This window comes from Sinohyriopsis cumingii, chromosome 13 (genome assembly GCF_028554795.1).
Source record: "Sinohyriopsis cumingii isolate HCF-2022 chromosome 13, ASM2855479v2, whole genome shotgun sequence".
In the NCBI taxonomy this organism is placed as follows: domain Eukaryota; kingdom Metazoa; phylum Mollusca; class Bivalvia; order Unionida; family Unionidae; genus Sinohyriopsis; species Sinohyriopsis cumingii.
The window spans coordinates 43,032,931-43,060,412 of record NC_142973.1 but is presented as its reverse complement, the minus strand read 5'-3'; the positions used below and the strand labels follow the sequence as shown (position 1 = coordinate 43,060,412).

Sequence of the window (27,482 nt, the reverse complement as noted above, 5' to 3'; positions counted from 1 at the left end):
CCACACGACAACAAATTAATATATATATTGGTTAAAAAGTTGGCGCATCTGATCCAATTTTTTTGTTGTTTTAATCCATTTACAGATGGCAATAACCACTTTGATACACAGGGGCTCGTAACGTTGCTTACAAGTTACGTGTCATACATGTACTTAGACCAACAAGTTGTTCTCCACCTTTTTTGTTTGTTTGACTGGCGGTGGAGACTAACGGTGTTATGTACTAATTGTGCTGAAGCGTCCGCAGGTGTATCGGCGGATGATCGGACCGCACGCTATTAATTAATAAATTTATTTAGACTAACCTTTGTATCCAGACGCCAGTCAAAAAAAAAAACAACAAAAAAGTGGAGAACAACTTGTTGGTCTTACATGTACTATACAATAACTACAAGGACACTTTTCTCCTTTCTCGCGCAACCTATTTAAGAATAAACCGCTGATATTTCAAGCTAAGCTTTGCAAAGCTTAATAAATTTGGTACCCATATTTAGCTCAGGCATTCGACTTTGTATGCGTATCCGAAGCTTGGTTTACTATCATACCTTTAAGGAATGCAAGACCATTTTCCCGCGCTACTGCTCAACATGGCCCTGATCGCGCTCGTTTAATATGCAAGAACAACGTCCTGAATGGAATACTGCCTTCTCATTGCCCAACTGAAAATAAGTTATAAATAAATGCAGGACGTCATTTTCTTTTAATTATTGTATAATACATATATGACAGGTAAATTGTAAGCAACGATACGAGCCCCTGTGCTTTGATGCAGATTATTCAACCTTGTAGTTGGGCCATGTTTCGAGCAACTATTTCGCACTCTCCCGTTTCTTTGTACCCCCTGCCGATTATAAAAATGAAAAGTATTAACGAACAAAAGATAGGAAAGACTTCGTCATTTCGTTCATTGTTTTATAATTTATAACCGAATTGACACCAAGGGGTTCCTAGCACTTTCAAATTATTGGCGTTTCAACGTAGAGGGAAGCTCCCGATGTGAACAAGCAGACAAACTGCTCACTGTCCATCTCTGATTTGAAGAATAGTCTATTTCAGTAAAAACTGTGTCGTCTGCGTCCAATACTTGCAATGTCTAGTTTTAATAATTCTAAAACAAATTTAACAAATAAATAGGATAAAATATAGTATACGCGCGTTCAATGAGATTTAAATCCAACATTTTTAAATTATTGAGATTTTCAAAGACTATGAACTATATCCCGTCTGTTGCTTGGAACATCGACTGGCCCATGCAAATATGGCGACCATATTACTATCAAAAAAAATAAAAAAATTCCTGTTTGATTCGAAACGCCAAGAAGTTGACAGTGTTTGTGACTGATGACAATCAGATTAGAACTTTTAAAAAAGTGAATTAAATAACTTAGTTCCGTTCATGTTTTATGTCCTTTATACCTTCTGTTTTTAAATTCTTAAGGGTTACATAGAAACAGGATGTGATTTTTGTAAAAATGTTTCTTTTATTATTTCTATGTTCCATTGTGGTTTTTGTTGTTGTTTTTTTTTTTCGTTATTAACTTTGCCAACGTCACACATGCTCCGTCCCTTACTTGAGTTCAAGTTATCTGAGTTTTGTATCAAACATGAACATTCTGATAGCAATATCGTGAAATTCTTGTAGACCATACTATCAGATTGTATTGATATTCGTTTAATTTCATCAATGTTTAAGCTTGCGTCAAATTTTATCAGTTTCGCCTTTAAATCTACACCTTATCCAGTAACCTGTGCGGTCTACTTTTAAAGATTTAAATTTAAATAAAAAAGTGTAACATTAATCTACGGTCTGATGTATACAATTAAATAATTCAATCTATTATATAGTCGGTAAATCTATTATTACCACAATAAGACCTTTTAAAATGAATGTGTGTGTGTGTGTGTGTGTGTGTGTTGTCATGTCAGACTATTAATTCTTTACAAATCTGTAATGTATAATTACAAAACAGCCTATATAGATTTCATTTGCTGTTATCTTTTAAATCGAGAGTCAGTTCGGGATGTGAATGTTTCAATTACCCAAGATACTGTTTTTAGACAGTAAAACAGAAATGTAGCAGAACACCTGAAAAGTAATTTGGCTGGATAGTGCCACGAGATATCTTATTTGAACGAATAATATCTTGTTAAGCTTAAACGAGATATCTTCTTGAATGAAATATTATCTTGTTTTAATAAGATAGTAAATCTGATAGTTATGTATTAATTGATGTATCAACGGGTTTATAGACAGATTATTTGGACACAAGTTTTTGGCACTAGAGGCTACCCAAGCATGGTCTGAGAATTTTATCTGCAATCAGATCAATCGGCAAACTTAAGGCTGACCACGGAAGATAAGAGGACACGTAGGTACAAAAACTAGGTACGTGGTTGCTATGCAAGTATTTCTAGTTAGAGGAAGATAATTTCATCTCAGGGACAAATCGCGGCAGGCGATTAATAGAGTCCCAGTGGAACACTTTTAGCTTCCTCAATTTTGGATTTATTTTTTTCTTAAAATTTAAAACAAAATGGGCTTTTAAGTAAAAGTCTTTTGGTTAGGACTTTGCCACGATTCTGCTTTATTGCACTTATCAAAGTATTAGGCAGTTCAAGAGTGCACTCGCCTACTATATAGTTCCGTAGATGGTTAGCTAGCTGACCAGACATGATGAGATTTAACAGAAATACGGATGGGTACATACATACATACATACATATATACATGTGGAAATATATATTATACAATTGCTTACTTGTTTAATTGTCTTGGATCTTCAAGCATGTACTCAGACATATATGTATTTGCATATATGATTCGAATTTCGACAAATTCATAGCGAATGAAAAAATGGGTGGTGATATAATTTCTAAGTAAGATGGAGTGTTTAAAGATCTGTTGCATTGCGTATCTCGTAAAGTAAACGAATTAAAAATCTACAAATTTTGTTTTGGATTCCTTCATGTACGTGTATGCTTCAGTATGTATCGTTATTGCGTGTACATGTCTGTTGCCTCCTCATTTTGTGGTGGTATAGTTGTAACTCTTTTGTAAATCAGGCAATAAAAGATTATTCATTAATTCATGCATGCATACATACATACATACATACATACATACATACGCGGACGTTAAATGGTTGAGGTATGGATAAGCTGACACCTATAAATATAAAGACTAGCAAGCATTATTATTAGTAGTAGTAGTAGTAGTAGTAGTAGTAGTAGTAGTAATAGGTGTAGTAGGCTTGTGTTCATTTAAAATATGTAAACTTTCAGATTAATGTTACAATGTCTATGACATTATCATCATTGTAAACAATTTATGTTAATCGAGGTAAAGTTATAGTGAGTACAAAGGAACAAGGTGTGAATTACATTGAATGTAGTACCTACACACACTCTAAGGTGAAAACATGCATACGTACATACTGTTATTCTTTTAACAGTATAACTTTACAATAGTCCCTCGAAGGTACTGACGCTCTACTGGGCAAACAGAATTTCCATGAATTCAAGGTAAAACCATTAATTCCGTGTAACAACTGAGTGTTGAACCCAGCTAAGAGATTCTTCAGTACAGTGATAACGAGATTTTTAATTTAGCTGTTGCTGTGGACATATTGGATATCGGATTGACACCATTACCATTTTGGACAAAATAAACCATAGGATGAATGTGCGTATGTAATCATCCATGGTCCGAATTAGCCAGCATTCCATTTGTTGATATTTTTTATTTTGTTTATTTCGTATTGTTTATTTCTTGGACAAGAAAATTGGTCTATGTCTACAATATTAGATTATCAATATATTTAAAGCATATGCTTTTAGAAACGATCTTTATATTTATTTATTTAATATTTATTTATTTATCAACGAATACATGGATTATGTCTTCGTAAAGTAGCCTCCCAGTTGATCCACTTTAACTGTGTTTGGCTTCGTGCCAACAATTAAGGCACCTGTGCAAGGGAAATCACTCTCATAAACCATGGACTTTAGACTTGTCACCTAGTCTCAAGGATTGCTTGTACTACACTTAATCTGTCGCCTGCATAGAACCCAGCTTTATTTTAGCAGTTATTGTCATACTGAGTTTGTTGTTAATCTAAAATCTGTTAACAAGAAAATGGCTACCAGAAGAATACCGAGCACGATAAGAAAACTAGTTGCAACGTCTAGAAGCCAGAAATTCAGAGATGTGGTTAAAATTGTGGAGCTGCCGACACCGGTTCCAGGAGAAGGAGAAATTTTGGTTAGGAACAGGTTAGAGCTTTCGATATTGAGAGTTCAGGACCTCAAATTCTGGTTCTGGACTTTCAGTTCTTTTGGTCCACAACATCCTATATTCAGTACCCGCACCACTTATTTCGGATTCCAAGTTCGGATTGTAGATTACAGTACTGAATACGGAGTTACGAAACACCCAAATCCACTCAGATCTAGCCAAATCCACACCAGATCGCATAGCGCCTGTCATCTCATCTCTAAATTGCAATGCTTCCTTCCCCTTCCCCGATTCTGAATAAACCTGTGATTTATTGATATGTAATGAGTCAAGTGTGATTATAATTAAGATTAAAACATTTTGTTTTAATTTGTCAATTATTTTTCCACAAACCTATTTTTTTCCAAAATAAAAAACAATCATCCTATATCTTTCATACCAAACTCGGTAAAGGTTTAAGAATAATTGAGTTATTTGACTTCATGAATACGTTCTTATATAAAGGCATTAGGTGTACGGACACTACAGAGACAAATGACGTACTTATAAGATACATATCATATACTTCATATACTGTTGTATAGTTTTAATTTTATATTTCAAATATATAGTGTTAGCTTCGAAATGTGTGGCACCATCACAAAAAGGCAAGGGTAGAAGCACATAGCAAGGATGTGAAGATTGGTAAAGTCGCAAGCGATAATGAGCAGAAACTACCAACTTTTTTAGTTTGCATTTTTAGACAGTTCTATTGGGTTAGATCGATTTAGACTGATGAGCAACCTATAAATTCATATAAAATTTGTCAAAATCAGTGGTTGTTTAAGATTGTTATGACATATTTGCCTATATGGGAAACATTTGTATAGGCAGGCATTAGGTGCACAGACTGACACAAATGAAGACGTACTTAATAAGATACATACACATATTATGTACTGGTGTATAGTTTTAATTCTATGCTTTAATTCTTAACTGTTATATTTCTATACAAAATCAGAGCCACATGTTTATCAAAATCTCTATTCAGCCAAATTAAATTTTACATGATGAGTATCAGTTTCGACATTGTACTGATCAAAAACCAATAAAACCCTAATGTGATCTAATGAACAGAATGTAAAAAGAAACAAAACTGCATTATTACATATGTGCAAATTACAACACATTGAAAACTAAGTTACATTTTTAATGTTTTTATTGCCAGCAATTTTAGGATTATGACCTCTTGGTATGAGTTGAATAGCAGAAAGATAACTTGACCTTTGGGCAATCGAGGCCAGGAGTTAATTATAAGAGTTAGAAAATGTGAACAATAACAGGTAAATTGTCAGTGATCACATAAGATTAAATGAAACGAATTGCTAGTGGAAGCATTTGTTGTATGGTTGCACTGAATTAAAAGCTGTCCACCTTTGCATTATCATGTTAATTACGTCTTTTGAATCATAAAAAGGAGGTGGAATTAAAAAAAAGTTAAAAATCATGCTATTCTACATGATTAAGATCTAGAGGCCTTTGTCATATGTCGGGATAACTCACTTCACTTGATCAACCAGACACTTTTATAAATGTTATTGTGTACATTATCTAATTAAGCCACCAAAAAATAACCTACTCAGTCAAAGCTGTGACCAATGATAGAATGGCAACTAAGCGAAATGAATACTTAGTAAAATAAAGCTTTGTTTCACAGATACGGACCAATGTGGGGAAAACGAATTTCCAAGAATTCCTGAATTGGCACTTTGAGATATTCTTAATGATGATAAGAAGTTTCACAGTTACTTCACAGCATCAATGTTTGAGTAATTGAACAATACAAAATTGAGTTTCGATGTAAACGAATGTCTCACAAAATAAATGTTGCATGTTTTTGAATAAAAGGGGATCTTGTTTGGTAGTGTATCAAAAGTTTGTTTAGTTCCCTGCTTCACAGACTCACTGTTTCACACAATACTATCTCATACCAATCTGGGAACCAGACTAAACCAGACCTGCTAACCCTTACGATTTTGCCATAAGTCTTACGAAAATGACCCTTAATGACTTAGGGATTAAAAGCAAAAACTATGGAAAAATTATTGTTGCCAAAAGATTCGGATAATCGGTTCATCTATGATTGATTTGGATCAGGGTTTCATATTAGAACTAGTGAAATTAGTCAGGGAACCAGACTAAGTTTACAGTAGTACTTTAAACTGCACATGTTCTTTCATGCAAAGCATCTGCATGATCAAACTGATGATTATACTATATTTTTTTTAATGGCATCCAGCAAGCGATGCATGTTGAAGACGAAATGGAAATTAATCCTCATAAAAAATGTTAATCAGAACAGAAGAATAAAAAGGAATATTCAGCTTCTTGTGAATAAAAACAGGAAGGGACACAATTACGTTTATCGGACATCATGTGTCAGTTTGAGTATGTCTTGTGGTGGGAGATATGATAGTCCTACAATGTAAGATGTATCACATGTTATTTCTGTTTTAGTGCTACATCTTACTACCCATATAATGGCCTCGTGTAGCATGTTCCGATGTTAGTTAACATCGGAATGAGTAGTCAAGAGTTTAAAAAATATCTCACACACTTGGCAGCCCATATTGATACTCTTCCACAGTTGATATGTAATTACTATACTTACTGTGCTGTCTTTATCCTGATGGAATCAAAATCTGACACTAGCAAATGGATACATTTTCATGTTCCGTTGACATACATTTGAATTTGTTGAAATGTGACAATAGTCAATGTTTGGCAGAGTATGTTCATTTGGTTTAATGTGATGATATGTTTCTTGAACGAAATGAAATGTTACTTGCTGTTCCAATAGGCACTACAGACCTGATATATTTTGTATTCATTTTGTTAAAGAATAATACTTCAACTTAACCTGATTTCGGCATTTCCGGCTTTCATCGCTTTCCAGCCAACTGAAATGTAGGCCAATGAAACTTGAAAATAGGTCCTTTTACTTTTGTGAGAATTTGAATTTTTGAAGAAAAGACATCAAAGTAAGTAAAGTCTGACTAATACATTATAATTTTAATTTGTAGAAAAGTGCCGTTACGGGTTGTCATGTGTGTTAGATATTCCTGAAAATTTCACTTTCGTTACGATGTCATTCGACATCAAAACATACTACACAACACTGTCATTTAGGCAGTATGACCTTGATGTTCAGACCATAAATATCAAAGGTGAAGTCTTACATGGTAGGACTAGAGATATGATTGTCGTCGTCATGAGAAATGGAAAAAAATTTAAAAAGAATTACGTCTAGTTAGCAATAAGCCATTTAGCTGCATAGGATTTGAAAATGAAGTTTGTGCAACTGTAGTAGTGGTAAATAAGGTATACACATACATTACAAACTTTTCAGTTGAACATAATAGTTACCGTCGTGGCATGTTTCGAATATTGAATTTTTAAATACGTTGCCATGCTTTACAGTAGCGGTTCATGATATTTTGTTACATCTTACTGAAAACTGGATGAGCTTAAGGAAAAAAAATCATCTTGGTAGGTCTGCTAATCAACAAACCAAAAAGCAGTTATCTAATTCTTAAATGTTTCATGTACACTTGGAGGTTGTTGAAACCACTTGGAATAATGTAACAGTCTCTCACATGTTGGAGATTTTGAAAATAAATGTAATTTATACAGAATAACAAACAACTTCATAAGAAAACGTGCTTTATTGACAATTATTCCTGACACAGTTATAAAATGAGGATGAGACATTACACAATCCAGTTCCCACCCCACCCCCAACTGCCGCTGTTTTCTAGATGTCTAGTGGATTATATTGGAGAGGTCCTTCGGTAACTTGCGCCCTCGTTTGTAGTGCAGTTTATGTTTTTGGACCCATCTCCTCATGGTGTGGCCAAGATACATATAGACAAATGAAGAAAAAAAAGAGTATTCATTTAATTTTCATGCATTTGGTATTTACTTATTCATATGTAAAGGAAAGCTTTTATTCCAAACTTAGAATCAGATGCGCAAATGATAACTCTTTTGTCACTGTGCAAGACTAGGTAATCAGCTTAAAAATATTTCATGGCTTTTTAAGTTTACTCACTAAGGGTGCAGTACTGAGGGTCAAAACTCACCTTGGGGTCAGATTCACACTTTGGGGGATCTCTGATTACTGAAAATATTCAGTTCATAGTAGGGTCATCTTATCAGCATGTGATACAAAAGAAGTTGATAAATCTAGGGATATTGTTGGAAACTCTGCATATTTGCAGCACATAAAAGTACTGTTGATTCAAATATTTTGAAATTTTCATACCACTCTTCACATTATGAAATACATATATGGTATGCACTGTGTTTATCAGTTTCATGATGGTATTCATTACAAAATATGTATATCTACATTTATTTGGATTTTAATAATTTAAAAAATATTTCAGGGTATATTAAATACTGTCCACTGTAAAGTGAAGTGTCTATCATTGATGTTCACTGGATGTTTACTCTCAAGTACATATAGATTGTTTCCACTTTTGTGCAAGTCTTAACAGCCAGTAATTTATATTAATATTTGTGTATGCACAGTGTTTGATGCAATAAAAGTTGACTTAATTTTGTAATTTACTTTTCCATAAGTTAGATTTAATTTCCTAGTGATATTTACCAAGTTTTCTGCCAGTGCATGTGGTCCAATAAGCCCTTGACTTGGAAAGACAGCACACACTTAGTTTTCAAGTTGAAAATCTTTTTTGTACAAGTGCTTGTTCAGTTCCAAACAGAGTTATACAACTTCCTGTGCATGTTTGACCTTAATCCCTTAGCTTGTAAAGGCAGTATCTTCTGTTTTCCATGTGATAACCCTTTGATCAGGCTGTGAGTTTGATACTTGCTCATTCCCAAGTAACAGGGTGTTTATTTGAACTCCCTGTGATCTTGCGGCACAATTGACATGTATTCAGTTGCAGCCTTTAATAGATTTTACAAACGGTATGATCAAAGTGTTATTTACAGAGCTCAAGCTCAGTCTCTACACAAGCACCCAAATATGACAGTGAAGCAAAGGAGAGCTGGAAAATGTTTATGATGACCAGACAATGATGATTTACAATGACTAAATGACGATGGAGGATTTCAGAACTTTATGGGACAATAAGGATGAATTCTTGGACTTTGTACCAAATGAAATTAGATAGCAACATTTATGTGAATCACTAAAATATGGACTTAACTTTTATTTTTTATTTATAATACGTGGAATTACATATTGTGAATCAGATCATTCTGAACTATTATTTTGATGCCAGTATGTTACCTAGAATTGAAATCATTGATTTATCATATAAATCTGTTCAAAATGTTAAGTGTTAATGGATTTTGATGGATTTAATTAAGACAAATTGTAAGTTGTCAGTATATTTGTGACATATTCCACTTAATAATAGAATTGTATTTTATAGTTTTGTTATGTGTGTACTTATTTATTTATAAATTCTCACTCTATTGTGGCATTTTTTTATGACTGTTAATATTGTAGAGGAAGCAAAATGAATATGGATACTGTCTCTGAACATAATTATGTCATTGCCATGCATATGTATATGACTTTGATTTACCTCAGCATTACAAGTTAGTTAATCAGTTTGAATCACATTGCCAGGTACTGTATTATTACCAACCTAAACAAACAGCGAAAATCTATGAATGCTGTGCAGAATTTAACACATTTAAAAGTCAAGAAATTTGCTACCTGCATGCAATAAGTAACTATTTTTTTACAAACAATTTCAGGTATCTTGGAATAAATGCCTCCGAAATCAATCTCATTGCTGGAAGATATGATAAGGATGTCAAATTTCCTTTGGACTGTGGATTTGAGGTACACTGCATTAGGGAAAAAACAGAAAAATGATAATTGTACTCATCCATATTTGTGTGAATGTGATGCATGATTCAGTTTGTTATGTAGCATATATCTTCCACATTTCTGTCAGAAATCAGACTTGCAGTGCAGGTGCACTTGAACATAATTGATATGTTTGTGATGATGTCTGAATTTTGATCTGTTCCCTTGGGATAATGGAGGGAGCTTTGACATGGGTGGACTTTACATAATTTGGAAAAGCATTTGGTGATATATTGTTTTTACCATAAATTTCTACTTTATATATAAAGTTAACACACATAAAACTAGTGTTTTTATAATTAATACATTTTAAAAAATTCAGGAATCTTCACCATTACAGTAGGATTCTTATATTGACTAGATTGTTAACTCGTACGGATTCCTGTCATGTCCCCTGAAAATTCACATGTCCAGTTAATGAAAATTGATGACCATTTTTCATATATATCCTGACTTTATGTTCCACAGCCAAGCCTTGTTCCTTAAAGTCGACGATAATTTTTGAATGACTGAAGATATTTTAATATTTTAATGAAACTTTGCCCATGTATGTGTCATCACACCACAGTGTGTTGCATACCATAGCCATGCCTCCTCCTTGAGGGTCAATGTTATGGCATGGGGAAAATGTAAGCCTGTGACTTGTATCCTGTCCAGTGAATAACTTTTGAAATACTCAAGATATTGAATGAAACGTGGCTCATGTAGATATCATGTTTAAATTGTATGGTATGTACCACAGGGATGCCCCCTGTTTTAAGATTATATGTTATGGCAAGGAAAATGTTATTTGGTGACTTAAATCCTTTTCAGGACTATAACCTGAAAACTTTTGAACTACTCAAGATATTTTAACAAAACTTTAGCCAATTATACATCATGTACAATTTGTGTGTAACATACCATAGCTACACCTCACTGCCTGAAGTGATGGTCATAGCAAGAGAAATGTAACTGTAACTACTCTTCCTATCAGGAGTTTGAACCAGTGACAAGATTTAATAAAACTGGAGCCATTCCTGTATCATGACTACACTCTGTGACATATACCAAATCATGCCTGCATGCCTCAGAGTGAAGGTCGCAGCAAGGAAAAATGTACATTGGTGTATGTATGGCATGTATCCATGTCTGGAGTATACATTTTGAACCGGTGAAGATGTTTTAATGAAATTTCACCAAATATCATGATTAGTGTTTCACATACACTATAGCCACACCCCAGCCTGAAGGTCTAGTAGTGGAAAGTATAAATCAATGACATTTGTCCATGTATAGGTATATTTTAATGAAACTTTTGTCTGTTATATATCTTGACTTTAAAGTGTCTTACATATTCAGTCATATCCTTTGCCCTCAAGGTCAAGGTCAGGGTCAAAACAATCAATAATTCAAGTCATTAGCTTATTTTCATTTTCAGACTGTCACTTTTTAACCACAGCATATAATTTAATGTAATTTTCCCAGGTACACAGCTTGCCATATAGCAATCAATTACATAGTGAAGGTCATGGTCACCAATCTCTGCTTGTTATGAAGATTTGGTGCATCTATTTAACATTTTTGAATTTAAGTCATAGTTTTGTATGAATTGGGACAGTATGTACTCATTTCAGTTACCTCTTACTACACCTGTTTTATCAGATATGACTTTACTTAATGAAAATTACGGAAAATGGTAAATTCTTAAGATACATTAAATATTTAGAAAAGTGCAGGATTTTCTCAGCTGGAACATCATTGTGGAATGCAGCATAGGGCAGAAGCTTGCCTCCATTACTAGCCTTTTACAACATGCAGGAATGTGCTTTAGGCCTATTCTACATCTTCAGGTCCACAAGGGGGACATATGGATTAATGCACACCTGCATCTGGCATGCAGGGACAGATGGATTGAATCAAAGAATCCTAGCCTGTTCTGTGAATCATTCTTAAACACATAATTTAGTTTAAGACCCATTAAAGTTTTTAGCATTTAGCTCTAGTGGTCATAGACCAGAATAGCTTTTGGGATGGCCTGTTGTCTGATGTCCCTCCATCCATTAGCTGCAGTTTGTTATTGCTACTCCTTCTTAAGTACTTGGAGGATTGCCATGAAACTTGACATGCATATATTCATCCAAAAATTAGGTTTTCCTAAATGAAAAGGGTACTAAAAGACATTTTATTATATTTAGTTGGTCCAAAATGAAAAGGGTGCTAAAAGACATTTTATTATATTTAGTTGGTCCTAAATGAAATGGGTGCTAAAAGACATTTAATTGTATTTGGTTGGTCCTAAATAAAAAGGGTGCTAAAAGACATTTTATTATATTTAGTTGGTCCTAAATAAAAAGGGTGCAAAAGGACATTTTATTATATTTAGTTGGTCATAAATGAAAATGGGCCTGATCTTATATACATTATGGCTGTCACAGAAACCATACTGAAAATCTTGCTATCACAATTCCGTTTCAAAAGAAAATTATGTCAGCATGGGGTTTTCACAAGAATTCATTTCAGGTCTAGTTGGTCATTCATGAAAATAGTGCCAGTGTTATTTTCAGTATGGTCACCATGGTGGCCATCTTGAAAATCTTGTTATAGCTACTCCTCCTAGATAAATGGTCATAATGTCATTGGATTTTCACCTCAAGATTTGTTATGATATCCAGTTGGTTCTAAGTAAAAATGGTGTTCTTCTCACATGCACACCATGTCAGCAATCTTGAAAATCTTTGTTATCAACACCTCTTCTCAAAGGAAAGTCATATTCCTGTGGGGTTTTCACCGAAAGACTTTTTAAATGTCTAGTTTGTACTAACTAAAAATGATGCCAGTTTGACACCCAATATGGCCACAATGGTATCCATCTTGAAAATCATATTGTTGCTATGCCTCCTAAATGGTCATATTGATATGGGGTTTTGAACAAAAGACTTCTAATGATATCTAGTTGTTGCTCAATGAAAGTGGTGTCATAAACCTTTTGGGTGGTTGCCACAGTGGCCATTTTGAAAATCACATTGGGGGTGCTCACCAGATAATATGTACTTTTGAGAGAGTGACGTATGTAAGGTGAAGTAGTTCGCATTTAAAACATGCACAATGTAGAGAATGTTGGCATACCTCTATGCTACATTAATGTAATGTGGATGATATTTCTTTTGGATATTGTATTTTTGGAAATTTTACATGATTTAAGCACACTGCTAACTAAAATGACTGCTCCCTTGTGTTAAAAAATCAGCCTGAATTAGTCTAAAGTACACTATACATAGCAGCTATTAAAATAGGGAAAATGAATTTTGCCAGACTAGACAATACCAGCTTCCGAAAGTGCAGTGAATGAATTACCAAATATATAAAATTTAAAAAAAAGTTATTGGCTCTTTTTCATACAATTTACCTCAGAAGTTCAGGAAGTGAAAATGACCAAGTAGAGCTAGCACTTTTTTGAAAGGTGCACATCTGAAGTAAGGCCAAGCTGTATACTCTATAACCCATAGTACACCCATCAATCATACACCAAAATAAAGGGAATTAAAGGTTCTTTGCATTATACCAAAGATATACAAGGTCATTTTTAGATAGCCAGTATAACCAGTGAGGAAAGCTGGTGAAATTCTTTTTTTTTCTTTAAAATCCTAACCCTATGCAAAATATGAAACTGTAGAGCGCCACCATTATTGTTCAAGAATATTAGATATAGTGTCAACACTCTGCAGTGTAAAGGAGAAACTGTCTTATCTTGACACCTGGAAATTCTTTTTCAGCCATTAGAGTATGTTATGACTATATGGTCACAGACTGAGTAACAGAAAGAAGCAAAACCTTTTTTGTAAAACTTAATAAACAATTCAGTTATCAAAATTATAAATGAAAATGTGAGAGGAACTTAAGTATTATGAAGTAAATCCAAAATAATCATGACATAGTGTCCAAATGAATGATAATTTTTTTCAAAATTGGTCCTTCAAGAATTGTGACATTGTCAAGATGGCATTGTCCAGAACTCCTCTGAATAATTCACAATATTTCCAGAATAATATTATAGTGTAAATAATGACCATATCTGTATCCACTGAACAGTCCAAGCAAAAGTTTTTTCTTCTTGAATACTATCTAAGTACAACATAAAGTGCAGACTTATAACTGGAACACAAAAAATGAGGATGACTCCAAAATAGGAATGAATCTGATTGCTCAGTTCTATCCTTATATACACCTTCTGTTATGAATACAACATACCCCATGTGGCAGATCACACTACTCAATTTATTTAGAAAACTGCCTATATATGTGACCTATCTCAACCAGTGGGAAGTTACTGAATTCTTCTAGAACCATCCAGATCCAATCAGCCAATGAGAAATTAACCCAAAGTCATCATTACTTCTTTATATTAAGATTATTAGTAATTGTCAGTACATATATATGCAACATGTGTATGCATCAATTTATAGATCCTATATAAGTTTATGCTTTTAACAGACCCTGTCACATTGGCAAAATCTAACTAAAGATAATCTGTACAATTTACATCCATGAATAACAAAAACTAAATAAAATCATGTACTAGAAGATACAAAAAATAAACATATACATATCAAGTGTTAGTCCCTTCAAAGAGACTCTTGTTTATTTGTCAGAAAATATTGTACAAATTTTCGGTGTTGAAGGTAGGCTTGAAGGATGTGATTGGCAGCTTAATTTAACATTGTCATCAGAAGAGTCATTGTCAAAAAGCCACATTGCTTTCATTATACTCCATCCAGAATGACTTTACATGCATCAGTACTAGATAACAAGGGATGTGGAAAAGCTCTGTTTTGATCCTTTTGATTACAAAAGCCAATCAGGGCCACGAGTTCGAGTCTTGGATTTGGCCAATGTGGGTATATGAGAAAGCTTGCCAGTAGCTTCTCGAGGGTTGGTGGTTCTTTCCAGGGATTTCCTGGGTTCTTCCTCCACCATTAATACTGGCTGCCATGTATAGCCTATCGTGTGCTGAAAAATGGTGTTAAACCCTACAACAACAACAGCAACAACAAAAGCCAATCTTAACAAATTGGTCTTTGTAAAGATCATCAGTATAAGCCAAAGAAAGAGTATGTTCATTGAATATCAAAATTAGGTTATTCAGATCTTATTGCTGCACAATGTACTGTGCTCCTTTGTGGACAAATTTTAGTGAATGTATGAAAAGAAAACTAGTTATTGGTTATAATAATAGTCTTTATTTTAAGTTAGGTCTTCCTAGATGCAACAGTGCCTCCAACATGTTCGTAAGTTACAATGTATTCAGTTTTGATGAAGTAATGAGAAAGTATATATTCTTAATGATGACAAGAATATCTAATAGTAAGAACTGTATATTGAAATCTCTTTGGAACTATGACATTCATTTAAATTCTCATATTATCAGTAGATGTAACAAATTACTCTTTAAATGTGCTACTTAATTTCATTCCTAACATTGGAGAGCAGTCCATTGTTGTAGATGTATTTGTATACTTGTACATAAGATATGTTTACAATGTTTTTACTTTATATCTATAATTTAATTTACATATATGGAAGTCTTATTCTTATTCTTGTTCTTTTTGAAAAGGTGCTATATATTGAGATAAAACGTGTAGAAAATTTGCAGATATATGTTTTAGCAGGTCTGTTTATACTGGTGTCCAATATTTGCAGATAACAACTTAAACAGGTTTTATTTCAATGAGTCCATCAGTGTAAACTTTTGACCTGTTGGAATTTAGTGACACACAACAGTTCCATTTTTACTGACATATCAGTCTTGCAGTTTATTATTGTTATTTTTTGCTGTTCACTTTTGTTCTGTATCAGTGGTTAGGATTTTTTTCTGTCATTGACTTAAAGAAAGTGATATTAACATATTTCAGGCAATGGGAGAGGTAGTTTCAACAGGACCAAACTCCACATTAACTACAGGCCAACCAGTTCTTTACACACAGTATGGGGCCTTCAGTGAATACAAGGTACTTCTTTATGCTATTCATTTATAATACTACCAATTAAGGCAAAAAGTGACTGCATTAACTAAATTTTAAAAGCGTTGTAACTATAATATTGTGATACTTTATATTATATAAATACAAAGTTAACCAGTCAAAGCCTGGGGTTGGTGTAACTCAGATGAAAATATATTACTAATACACAGGTAGTCAACAAAAGAGGATGTACATTAAATAAAGTTTAGGAATATTTTAAACTTTGTACAAGTATTAGCACCAGCTTGGGATGTTGAGAGAGAGAAATTACATGGTTCCACATTATTATGCCTAAAAATTTACATAAAACGGAACCCTTCTTTTACATGCTTTGTTGTAACATGGACATTGGGACTATCTTAATCACCATTGTTATATAAATGCCACTGATCCCACTAGGTCATCTTGTTTTGTACTGCATGCTTAGTGGTGGCCTTTTTCCAGTCTACTTGATTAAGAGGTCATGATAATGATTGGGGTACAATCTTTCCTGTGTCAGTGGTGCATCCATTGTTGACTTGTGGTAGGAATTCCTATGGACCAAAATCCCTCACCCTGTTTCCAGAATGGAATCTGCCCTGTGTTTTAACATGGCTCAGTTCAGATCAGTTTGACCCTGGACCTACAAAAACATGTTTTCTGATAGATTTATCTTTTACATGCATAATGAACATATTGCATCCACTTTCGACCGCTCCAGTGGTCTAAGTGGTTTGAGTGTCTGCCTTGGATGCTGGCAGTCATGGGTTTGAACCCTGGCCGAACCATACTAAGGACTTATTATAATGGTACATGCAGCTGCCTCACTTGGCACTCAGCATTAAGTGGTTAGCATTATGACTGGTCAGCCTTGTGTCAGGATAATGTGACTGGGTGGGACGTCATGCTACATGTCTGCGGCATGATGCCCCAGTGCTAGTCATCACTATAAACTGCCATACTGCAGACTTTGTAGTGATATGACTGAAAACTTGTTAAAGCTAACTTAAAAGTCCAAATCATACACACAAACACATGCATGTGCATGAACTTGAAAATACCCCAAAATTGACCACTATTTGTTGAATGTGAAAAATTGACCACTATTTGTTGAATGTGAAAAAAATTGTGATCAAAATCGGTAACTGGAATTTTGATATATGGCTCGTTTTGTCATTGAAAATAGTAGATAGGACCTGCAAATTTATTCAAGATTTTGAAATTCTCAGCTTTTATTAAGAAGTCTTATATTTTGTTCAATTTTCTTTCCAAGCAACATTCTTAGTACACTGTAAGTAAGAATATTCAATGAAATTTAAATACCTACTTGAGGCAGTACTTTAATAAATAAATACCAATTAAATAAGTTTTATTAAGTGAAAAATTCATGGTTCCTTTGCTTAGTTCGGTTTAAGTGTAATCATCATAAATGCGGTGTGCCCTCATGTATTCAAACATGAAATTTGTTTATGTACCATAACAGCTTTGCCAGCCAGCGTTTCTGCGAAAACCTGATTATGTGTCGACCTTGCTTTGATATCTGACTAGTGAAAGTATTGTATTGTTGCACTAAATTAAAACAGACATTATTTTATCACGCTAATTATGTCTTTTGTATCAGATAATGGGGTGGCAAAAAGAAAACTTAAAAGAAGGTGTGTAAATACTACTTGCTTAAAAAGGTAGCAGCCCCAGTTGTGGGTCAAGTGAACTCATTTCAATTGATCAATCAAATACTGTTATAAATATTATTGTGTACATATTATAATTAAACTACCAAATTAGCCTACTCATTACAGTTGTGATCAAAGTTAGCAAGACAACCAAGCGAAATGAATACATGTACTTGGTGAAGAAAAAAACTCAAAATCTTTGTTTCACAGGTACGGTTCTTTGTGGAGAAGCAAGTTTCAATTTTTGTAGTTAACTTAAAATTCCTGAATTAGCATTCAGAGCTTATCATAAGGAAGAGAAAGGTTTTGCTATTATTTGCAATGAAATCCCAGCATCAGAATTTGAATAGTAGAACAATATTTTAAAAATTTGTTTCGATGTTGACAGTTGTTTCACAAAATAAAATGTCTTTAGTTTTAAAAAAAAAGGAAACTTGTTTAGTTTCAGTCAACAACTTGACTACTTCACTGCTTTGTTTGCTCCTTTTGTTGCAATACATTGACCTTATGAAACAGGGAACCAAACTTATAAACAACAACAAAAATGCAGTGACATAATACACGATGTTTTCATGTTCACGAGAAGGTTGTTGAAACCGGGTGGAATAATATTAATGACCTTTGAGAAGCTGGACAACTTGAAAATAAAGGTAGTTGACACAAAAAAAATGAATAACTGTGTTTTCAAAAGTGCTCTATTAACATACAGTCCCAACACAATTATACAACAAGTATTAAGCCATTAAACAGTCCAGTTGTCCCACACCCCACCCCTGCTGTTTTTTTCAGTGCTCAGCAGGGGTACAATTCCTTAATTTTCTGAGGTCCCTTGTGGTTCTTATGCCACATTGGCAACGGATTGGTTTGGATTGCTAACAAAGGGAACAGTTTTTTGAAAATGAAATTGATATCAGCTTTTGGTAAAAAATGGTTCCATGAAATATTAATTTTAAAAGATATTGTATGCTAAAACAGCAGTGTAAAATGATCTAAGCCCTTTAAGGTCAGTCATAGCCTTTTTTTTATGGTTAGGAATTGGACTGCATATACCACCTATTTTTCTGGATGCCAAACATCATGTTATAATTAAGGTTCCCACCATCATTGCATTTATTGAATTTCATATTCCAGTTTTACTTTATGACTGTGATTCTTTGGACAACTTTAGCCACAAGATTTGTGTTTGTTTTTAGGTTATATCATTTAAAACAGCGATCCCAGTACCTGATTTAAGACCAGATTATCTCCCTTTCTTAGTCAGTGGCTGCACTGCTGCCATAGCATTGGACAAGGTGAGTAACAGTTCAGGAAGGTGGGAAAAAATTCAGTAGCATTTAATGTGGTAGAGCGCTGCTCATTAAATGTATTTGATATCAAATCTAATATGGTGTGATTTGTTGGTGGTTGTTTTTTAATGCCCTTTCATCACACTATTGACCTGGGTGTATATAAAACATGCATCCCTTGCATTATGTATAATTGAGTCTGAGTAGACTTGATTAAGTTATATTCCATCAGAAAGTCATGTAATATTGTCTTATTTAAATGAAGGTATGGTTTCAGTTATTTTCCTTTCTAAATATTTGGAGTGCAATTTCTGATTTTCACAAGCATTACATGGCCTGTAGGACCACAAAACATGCTGAACTGAAGCAAGGCAAATGAAGCCAATTGTAAAAGTGGAGCCACAAATTTGTGGCAAAAATGCCAAAACCCTCCAAACTGAGCTATATACCTCATCATCATCCAATTTTGAAAGAATTTAAAATCAGCCCATATTCTTGATAATATAAGCATGTTGTAATCAGAAGTAATGTTGAATACAGGGTAGTTTTGACTTTAATTGACTAAATTACAATTACATGTAATAAAAAAATATTTTTGTGTGATTACTTGAAAAATTAGGAGTGAATTACATTCATGCCGGGGCCCCAAGTGGCCGAGTGGTCTAAAGCGCTGCCCATCACAGATCACTGCCATCTCACCTCTGTCTGCGTGGGTTCGAGTCTCGGGCTCGGCCAGTGTGGATATGTGAGAAAGCTTGCTGGTAGCTTCTCGTGGGTCGGTGGTTCTTTCCGGGGTTTTCCCGGGTTCTTCCTCCACCATTAATACTGGCCGCCATGTATAGCCTATCCTGTGCTGAAAAATGGCGTTAAACCCTATAACAACAATAACAACAACAACATTCATGCCAACCATTACGCTTTTGGCATAGTCATTTTTATTATCATCTCTTTAATTTTACTTATGTAAATTTGAGAATATTCTTGAAAAGGTAATTCTTAAAAAGGTAACTGCTGTGTAAGAATAACATAAGATCAATTTCTTTATTTGTTATTTATAGCAACTGTATATGACCCCTTTCCAAGAAAACAGACAGGTTTCTTCAAAAGTGAACTTGGTCTGACAGATTGATTTATTTTGATATACTAGTTAGTTAATGAACCAGGCTACTCCAGTGGCCTAGTGGTTAGAGTGTCAGCCTTGGATATGGGAAGTTGCGGGTTTCAATCTCGGCCAAGTCATACAAAAGACCTTTAAAAATGGTACTAACAGCTGCCTCGCTAGGCACTCATTATTAAGAGGTTAGTGTAAGGACTGGTTGGCTTGGTGTCAAGATAATGTGACTGGGTGGGACATGATGCTACATGTCTGTGCCATGATGCCCCAGTGCTAAAGATCACTATAAACTGCCACACTGCAGACATCATAGCGATATGACTGAAAAAATTATCAAAGCTACGTTAAAAATCCAAATCACACACACACACACACACACACACACAGAGTTAATGAACCAGTCTTTATTTTTAAAGAAAGTGGTGCGAGGTGATAAGTGGAATGCCTTATGGTATGAGTTGAGATGTTATATGATGGAAAATATTAGAGCAGATGGATCTTTTCAAATTTCAAAACATGTCAGATCCGAAAAATGGACAAATCAACATCGCTTTACAAATTTAAAAGAAGGCTATGAGAGTAATGTAAATCAGCACTCTGAACACCTCACAATGATCATTGCAGGATTCCAGTTCACGATCATTTGGCAAAACTTACACACATAGACTAGTTGAAGTTAGTGATGAATATAAATGATTTTTCAGTATATTTTGTGTTCATAATCCATGGATTTTGTCCTTTGTGATAAGAAATTTTACCAGCTACAGAACTTGGTAAATAGTAAAAATTTATCTTTTTCATACGTGCTGTAATTCTGGCATATATATTATTTTGCCACTTATAATAGCAATAATTATGATTATACCTCTCGGGGGCATTGGCATGTATGCATTACATGTGATTACTTATTCAAATTACCCAAAGTATGGTTCTGTTTTATTAACTTTATATAAAGTATTTTTGATGACTGTATTTAAATATATAGTACAATAAACTTAATTTTTAAAAATCTTTTCTCAGGTTGGAGATATAAAGCCTGGAGAGACTGTTCTGGTAACAGGTTTGTACAATGTTGAACATAGGATTTTAAGTCCTTCAGTATTTGTATGCATTGGTCTTGAGTCAGGAATATTTTGTTATGGCATTGTCTGTGTATCTGTATGTCCATCCATTGATTAAAAGTTGTGTATCCAGATCATAACTTCATTATGGTTGGAGAGATTTTCATGAAACATTGTGAAAGGTATGACAAAGATGTGTCAGTGTTAGAAAGCACAAAGTTAATCTGATGAATCATACAAAGTTCTGGTGTTGATTAAATCATACATTTTTAACTTATGGTGTTGATTAAATTATACAGTTTAAACTTTTGTTTTTGAATAAATTGTACATTTTTTGTTCAGATATATTACCCAATCAGAGGAGAACTACTACTACCTCACAGATGCAGCCCTTCCAGATAAACCTTTTTAGTTAAAAGAGCTAAAAGTTTTCTTTCCACCTAGGTGGCTATCAGGCAGAGTGATCTCCTCTTGATATAGGGATTGGTGGCAAAACCCATGAATATCTCAGTTACTAATTCCTCTCATGCCAAGAAGCATTCTCTCAGCAAGAGACCTTGCAAAAATCAGAATCAACGTTGATACAAGTTGGAGATGTTCTCACTTCACAATAAAAGTATACTCCGTCAGCAATTCCAATTTGTCTTTCTCTCCATCTCGACAAAACCTGCCTTTACAGTTGTAGCTACAATCTGTCATATTTACACACTTAATTGTACTTTTTACATAGCGGTGTACACAAGAACACATTCTTCACTACAGTCATCTATACCTGAAGTAGCTAACTTCCTCCTGGCCCCTTGATGAGTGAGACAAATTAAGCACCAAGCACAGTCAAAGGTTACTGCTTTGATATTGCTGAACATTTCATCATCGTGGAAGAGAAGATATTGGACAAAACAAAGACATATCCAACCTCCTCTCCAACTTTGATTATACATGGCCAAAACGTTGGCCCTAAGCCTGAAATGGAACCTATCATGGTTACTAACCTGGTTGAACAAAATACCATTTGAACCACTTTGAAAGGCATCTTTGGCTTACCATTCATACAAGACCTGCTTCCTTATCACATTAGCAACAGCAGGCAAAATCAGCAAAATACATGCCCTGTCAGGGAACCCAAATTACATGCAGTACCAACAAGATGGGTCAGTTTCACTTGTGACGGTTCCATCTTTCATTGCCAAGAAACAGTTTTACCTCCATGGGCACTTTGACCTTTTTACTGAAATCGTTGTCATCTTTGGACACTTCCACTCAAGGCCACCTACAGAATACATTATTAGCCTTGAAGTGGTACCTTAAAAGGATGGTATAACAACAGACCTGGGATTAAGTGGATTATTCGCTTTGCATATCGAGAAATAACTCCAAATCAAATGAATTTGTTATACATTTGGCTTACAAAGTTACAGCAGTTGCCACAATCATCGCCCATGACCAGAACTGTTCTTTAACTGATATTATCCATGCCATGGGATGAAAATTAAAGTCCACATTCTCCAGTTTTTTCCCCTAGAGATCTTTTATCCCAAAGGGCTCAACTTGATCTGGTGGGGCCTAAAGCCACAGTGAAACAGGCTACCTTCCCAGGTCATTCAGCAACTTTATAAGACAAGGCTCGGTGACTTTCACTGGATTTGCGGGAAGGAAATATTTTTCCCTTTTCATAAAGCTGCTCGCTGAGAGATGGAGTTTTTCCAGTTGGGTTACTCTAGAAGCTGTCTCACATACCTTAGGGGACCAGAGTTCTCATCTCCTCTTCCCTATTCTCCCAAGTATTATGATTGGGAATGGGACATATTTAAAGAAGAAACTAATTCTAGTAAGAAATGTTTCTTTGCAAATACTTACCCAATCATAATATTCCCTTTCTACCTCCCTACAGTTACATCTTTATAGAGACCGTGTCTTAAGTACAAGTGTTAACTGACATGTTCATGGGTTTTGTTGCCAATCCCTATATCAAGGGGAGATAAATATTCACAAAGAAACATAATTTGCTATAAAAAAATTAGTTTTTGTAGCATTTATTGACAAATGAAATCAATAATTTTATTAGACATTTGGCAACAAAATTTGATTTACTGATGTGTAATTTTTTCCATTGAAATTGCATAAAAAATTTATAATTGGACAACCAGTATGGATGACCAGATTTTGCAGTCTGATTGTCCAGTGGACAACCATGCGTTTTGAAACTTTTTCACCTGTGATATTAAGAGTTTGAATAGTTGAGGAGTGTTGTCATCTGAGATCTCTTCCTAACGATCTACTCAATTATAACTTAGGAATGTAGTGTGCCAGTTTTAAAACTTATTGATTTCACTTGAAGAGTACTCTTTTTAGTGTTTTCTGTAAAAAATTTCTATTACTTTTCTCTTCAGAAGAATATGATATGGGATTATTTGTCTATTCACAGCTGCTGCAGGAGGAACTGGTCAGATAGCTGTGAGTATGTGATATCTCAAGAATTATTGTCAAATGCGCTGAATAATTAGGAAAAGAAATATACAATTTTAAATGTTATTTATTTGATGTTGATTTAACAAACCTTTTTTCTAACAACTTGTATGAATGACTCTAGATGGCTCTTATGGTATCTTGAGGTAGTGGTAGAGACAAGAAAACCACATATGGTGGTTCCTTGGATCAAACTTGGGACCATTTAGGTGCAAAGCAAAGAATTTTCTCTTATTTTTTTCCAATCTACAAGTAGAAATTGTTGACAAGAAATAAATAAAAACTCAAACTTAGAAATTATTTATAAAATGAAGTCAGAAATAAAGTCTAGAAAATGTTATTCAGTTCAGTTTCTTTTTAATGTACTGATGCGGTGTACAGTAATGACTTAAACTGACCATCAAATAACGCACTAGAAAAGTTCAATTCTAATAAGTTCAGAGATGACTCGTACTTAATTTTTGGTGTGAAAAAAGTGTTTATAAATTGTTCCTCCTGTTTAGTTAAAAATTGTCAGGTGATTGTAGATCTTTTCTCCATTTATTTATCATGAATGATGCCAGTTCTACCCTGACATTAACATCATGTAATTGTTATGAGTAAATTTAGCTAGTTCTGCTGTGGCCCTTATCATCTTACTTTTTAAACTTGACGCTGATGTCAGAACTCAGTCATAGGTGTCCACTTGTTTAAAAGGGTCTCAGAGTGTATTTATCATGCAGCAGATGGGTATATACTCCACTTATAATGCATTCTGATATCCTTGTCTAGAACAATTTAGATATAATTGACGAAAAACATATTTGAATTTGCAAGACATGGAAAAATTAGTAAAGGAAATTATATATAAAATCATGGAATGTTATAGGAGAATCATGTAATTTGATAAATAGATGATCTCAGATGTGTACTTATTTAATATTGAATTTATGAAATGAGTTGAATAATGTCCATCTTTTGCAAGCCTTGGCGAGCAAAAGCTGGACATTATTCAACGAGTTTCATAAATTTAATATTAAATCATTACCCATTCGAGATGCTTTTTATCACATAGTTTTTATTCCAGTGGGAATTATTTAGATTGAAGAAGAACAAATGATTTTGTTAATTCTGACAGATGTTGCACCTTTCACATTTTGTGCGTAAAAATTAGTCCCAAACAAAGTTGAACTAGTATTAACGTTTAAAAGTAGATTATACTTTTCTTACGAACTGTAAGTCAAAGAACAAGCATCCTTCTGAATAAACAGAACATTTTACACAAACAAAATACTTTTCAACAAAATGTCCAGTGCTTGTGATGTCACATTGTTTGATGCAGTACTGGTTAGAATTCAGTTGGCGGACCAGGCTTATGTAACCTTTCATGTCACTTTCACAACTAAACATTACATTGTTGCAATACTCATTTGAAGTTTTCCTTTAAGAAGAAATTCACATATTTACTATAATGTATTTGGGACCAGATATTTGCAGTATTTTACTTGGAATAACAGCTACAGAATATGTAAACGAATTTCATTTTGAGTCAGAATTGCATCACATATTTACGGCGTGGTTGGATAAACTTCTGTCAGTTTGGAGACCAGTCTACATCCATGTTCTTCTGTGAACAAAGGTGACTTTATTTTCTTCTGTAAGTTAACATTTAAACTAAGGGTGGATTCCATGCTTTAGGTTTACCAACCCCCTCCAACCCCAACTTACACATTCGCTATGAACTGAGCAATACCATTAGTTTTACTTGTTGTTGTTGTTCTTGTCTTGGGGTTTTAGCCATTTTTCATGTTATGATATGTTATACATGACATAACAAGCCCCTGTGGTGATAAATTGGCCATATTCAGACATATGAGACCATATTCCCCCCAGTTCCTTTTGTGAATTGAATTAAAAATATGGCGACCAAAATGTTCATTGACGACAAAACATTCTAGAAGATGGGGTTAAAAAAGTTTTCCCCACAATTGCAGCCAATCAGTAAAGAGATTACTGCACAATAATTTCATGGGCCTATTTGGACCAACCAGAATAACATAAAGTGATATCATGTTATAATGTAAAAAGTATGCAACTGCACACACTCTAGGCAAAGTGTACCAACTGTTTGCTAAATTTGAGATTTTACATAAAAAGACCTGGGCCCTGTATAATTTTCTCTTTTTTTTTCTTGAAAAGAATTCAGTGGAGTTAAAGCCTCTTTTTGACTTTGAACTTTCTCCCTTCAGTAATATCAACATTTATTCTGTGCAAAAACTTTTTAAGGACTTAAAGAAACCAAATTTGGTATGGTGCTTTACATTAAGATCTGGTTCAGGTTAAATTTTTACTATTTTCTGAGAATTATACGGCATCCTGTTTTTGAATTTGTCCATCATCAGCATGATATTATCAGGAGTATCTCTGTAGTACTGACATATTTCTAGTTGTTTAGGAGCAGCATTAGGTTGGAGACTATTTGACATACGGGTATTTATCTGTCTAAATATTGGCACCTTTTTTCCCCCAGAATATGCATCTTGACATATTTTTTTTTACAGGTGCAGTGGGCAAAAAATCTGGGCTGTCATGTTATAGGGACATGTTCATCTGATGACAAAGTTAAATTTCTCAGGGTAAGTGTACATATCAGTAGCTGGTTGGTTTGAAATGGTACTTTTAGTACTTTATTGGGTTTATTGTATGATTTTAGAATCTTTCCCATGGACACACTGATGCACCCAACCCAGGTATCACTCCCACTGTTGATTTTGAGTGTGATCTACCAACAGAACTGCCTTGGCCTCCCATACAAATTAGCTGATTTGGAAATGAAATGGAAAGTGGAAACAATATAACTGAGGCCATTTTTGTGCTTAAAGCCATCCTTGGATTACATGAGTTGATGCCTGTCATTAGCACTGAAGTCCATGACAATACAAACTCTTACAGGAAGCCCAGGCTGCTCAAATGTCAAAGTTTTTGATATGATAGTCACTGAAACAACATGCACTGACAAGATACCCTATGATTCATTTCCCAGCACATCCACAATATGAAGAATCCTTATTCATTTGTGCTGGATTAAAACTTCAGGTTACTCCACCAGTCAGTCGGTTCAGGTATCCTGCACAACTTAAGACCTGTAGAAGTACTAGACTCTGCCTGCACAGGCCTGTAGAGGCACTAGACTCTGCTTAAGATCTGTAGAGATACTAAACTCTGCCACTCAGATTAAAGCCTGCAGAGGTACTTGACTCTTCCTACACAGCTTAAGACCTGTAGAGGTACTAGACTCTGCCTACACAGCTTATGACCAGTAGAGGTACTAGACTCTGCCTACACAGCTTAAGACCAGTAGAGGTACTACACTCTGCCTACACAACTTAAGACCTGTAGAGGTACTAGACTTTGCCTGCATAGGCCTGTAGAGGCACTAGACTCTGCCTAAGATCTGTAGAGATACTAAACTATGCCAGCTCAGATTAAAGCCTGTAGAGGTACTTGACTCTACCTACACAGCTTAAGACCTGTTGAGGTACTAGACTCTGCCTACACAGCTTAAGACCAGTAGAGGTATTAGACTCTGCCTACACAGCTTAAGACCTGTAGAGGTACTAGACTCTGCCTACACAGCATAAGGCCTATAGAGGTACTAGACTCTGCCTACACAGCTTAAGACCTGTAGAGGTACTAGACTCTGCCTACACATCTTAAGAGCTGTAGAGGTACTAGACTCTGCCTACACAGCTTAAGACCTGTAGAGGTACTAGACTCTACCTACACAGCTTAAGACCTGTA

The 27,482-nt window shown here is 34.6% G+C and overlaps 1 protein-coding gene across 1 annotated transcript in view; it reads left to right on the top strand.

Annotated features, from left to right (window-relative positions):
• Window positions 1-3,978: 3,978 nt before the first annotated feature.
• LOC149785303 (prostaglandin reductase-3-like) overlaps window positions 3,979-27,482 on the top strand; it is a 36,376-nt gene continuing 12,872 nt past the window's right edge. Inside the window, exons 1-7 of the mRNA XM_089979195.1 lie at window positions 3,979-4,272; window positions 10,010-10,097; window positions 16,016-16,111; window positions 18,969-19,067; window positions 21,196-21,235; window positions 23,662-23,690; window positions 26,243-26,317. Of these exons, the coding sequence (XP_089835321.1) occupies window positions 4,136-4,272; window positions 10,010-10,097; window positions 16,016-16,111; window positions 18,969-19,067; window positions 21,196-21,235; window positions 23,662-23,690; window positions 26,243-26,317 (564 nt within the window). The 5' untranslated portion in view covers window positions 3,979-4,135. The remainder of the gene's footprint in view (window positions 4,273-10,009; window positions 10,098-16,015; window positions 16,112-18,968; window positions 19,068-21,195; window positions 21,236-23,661; window positions 23,691-26,242; window positions 26,318-27,482) is intronic.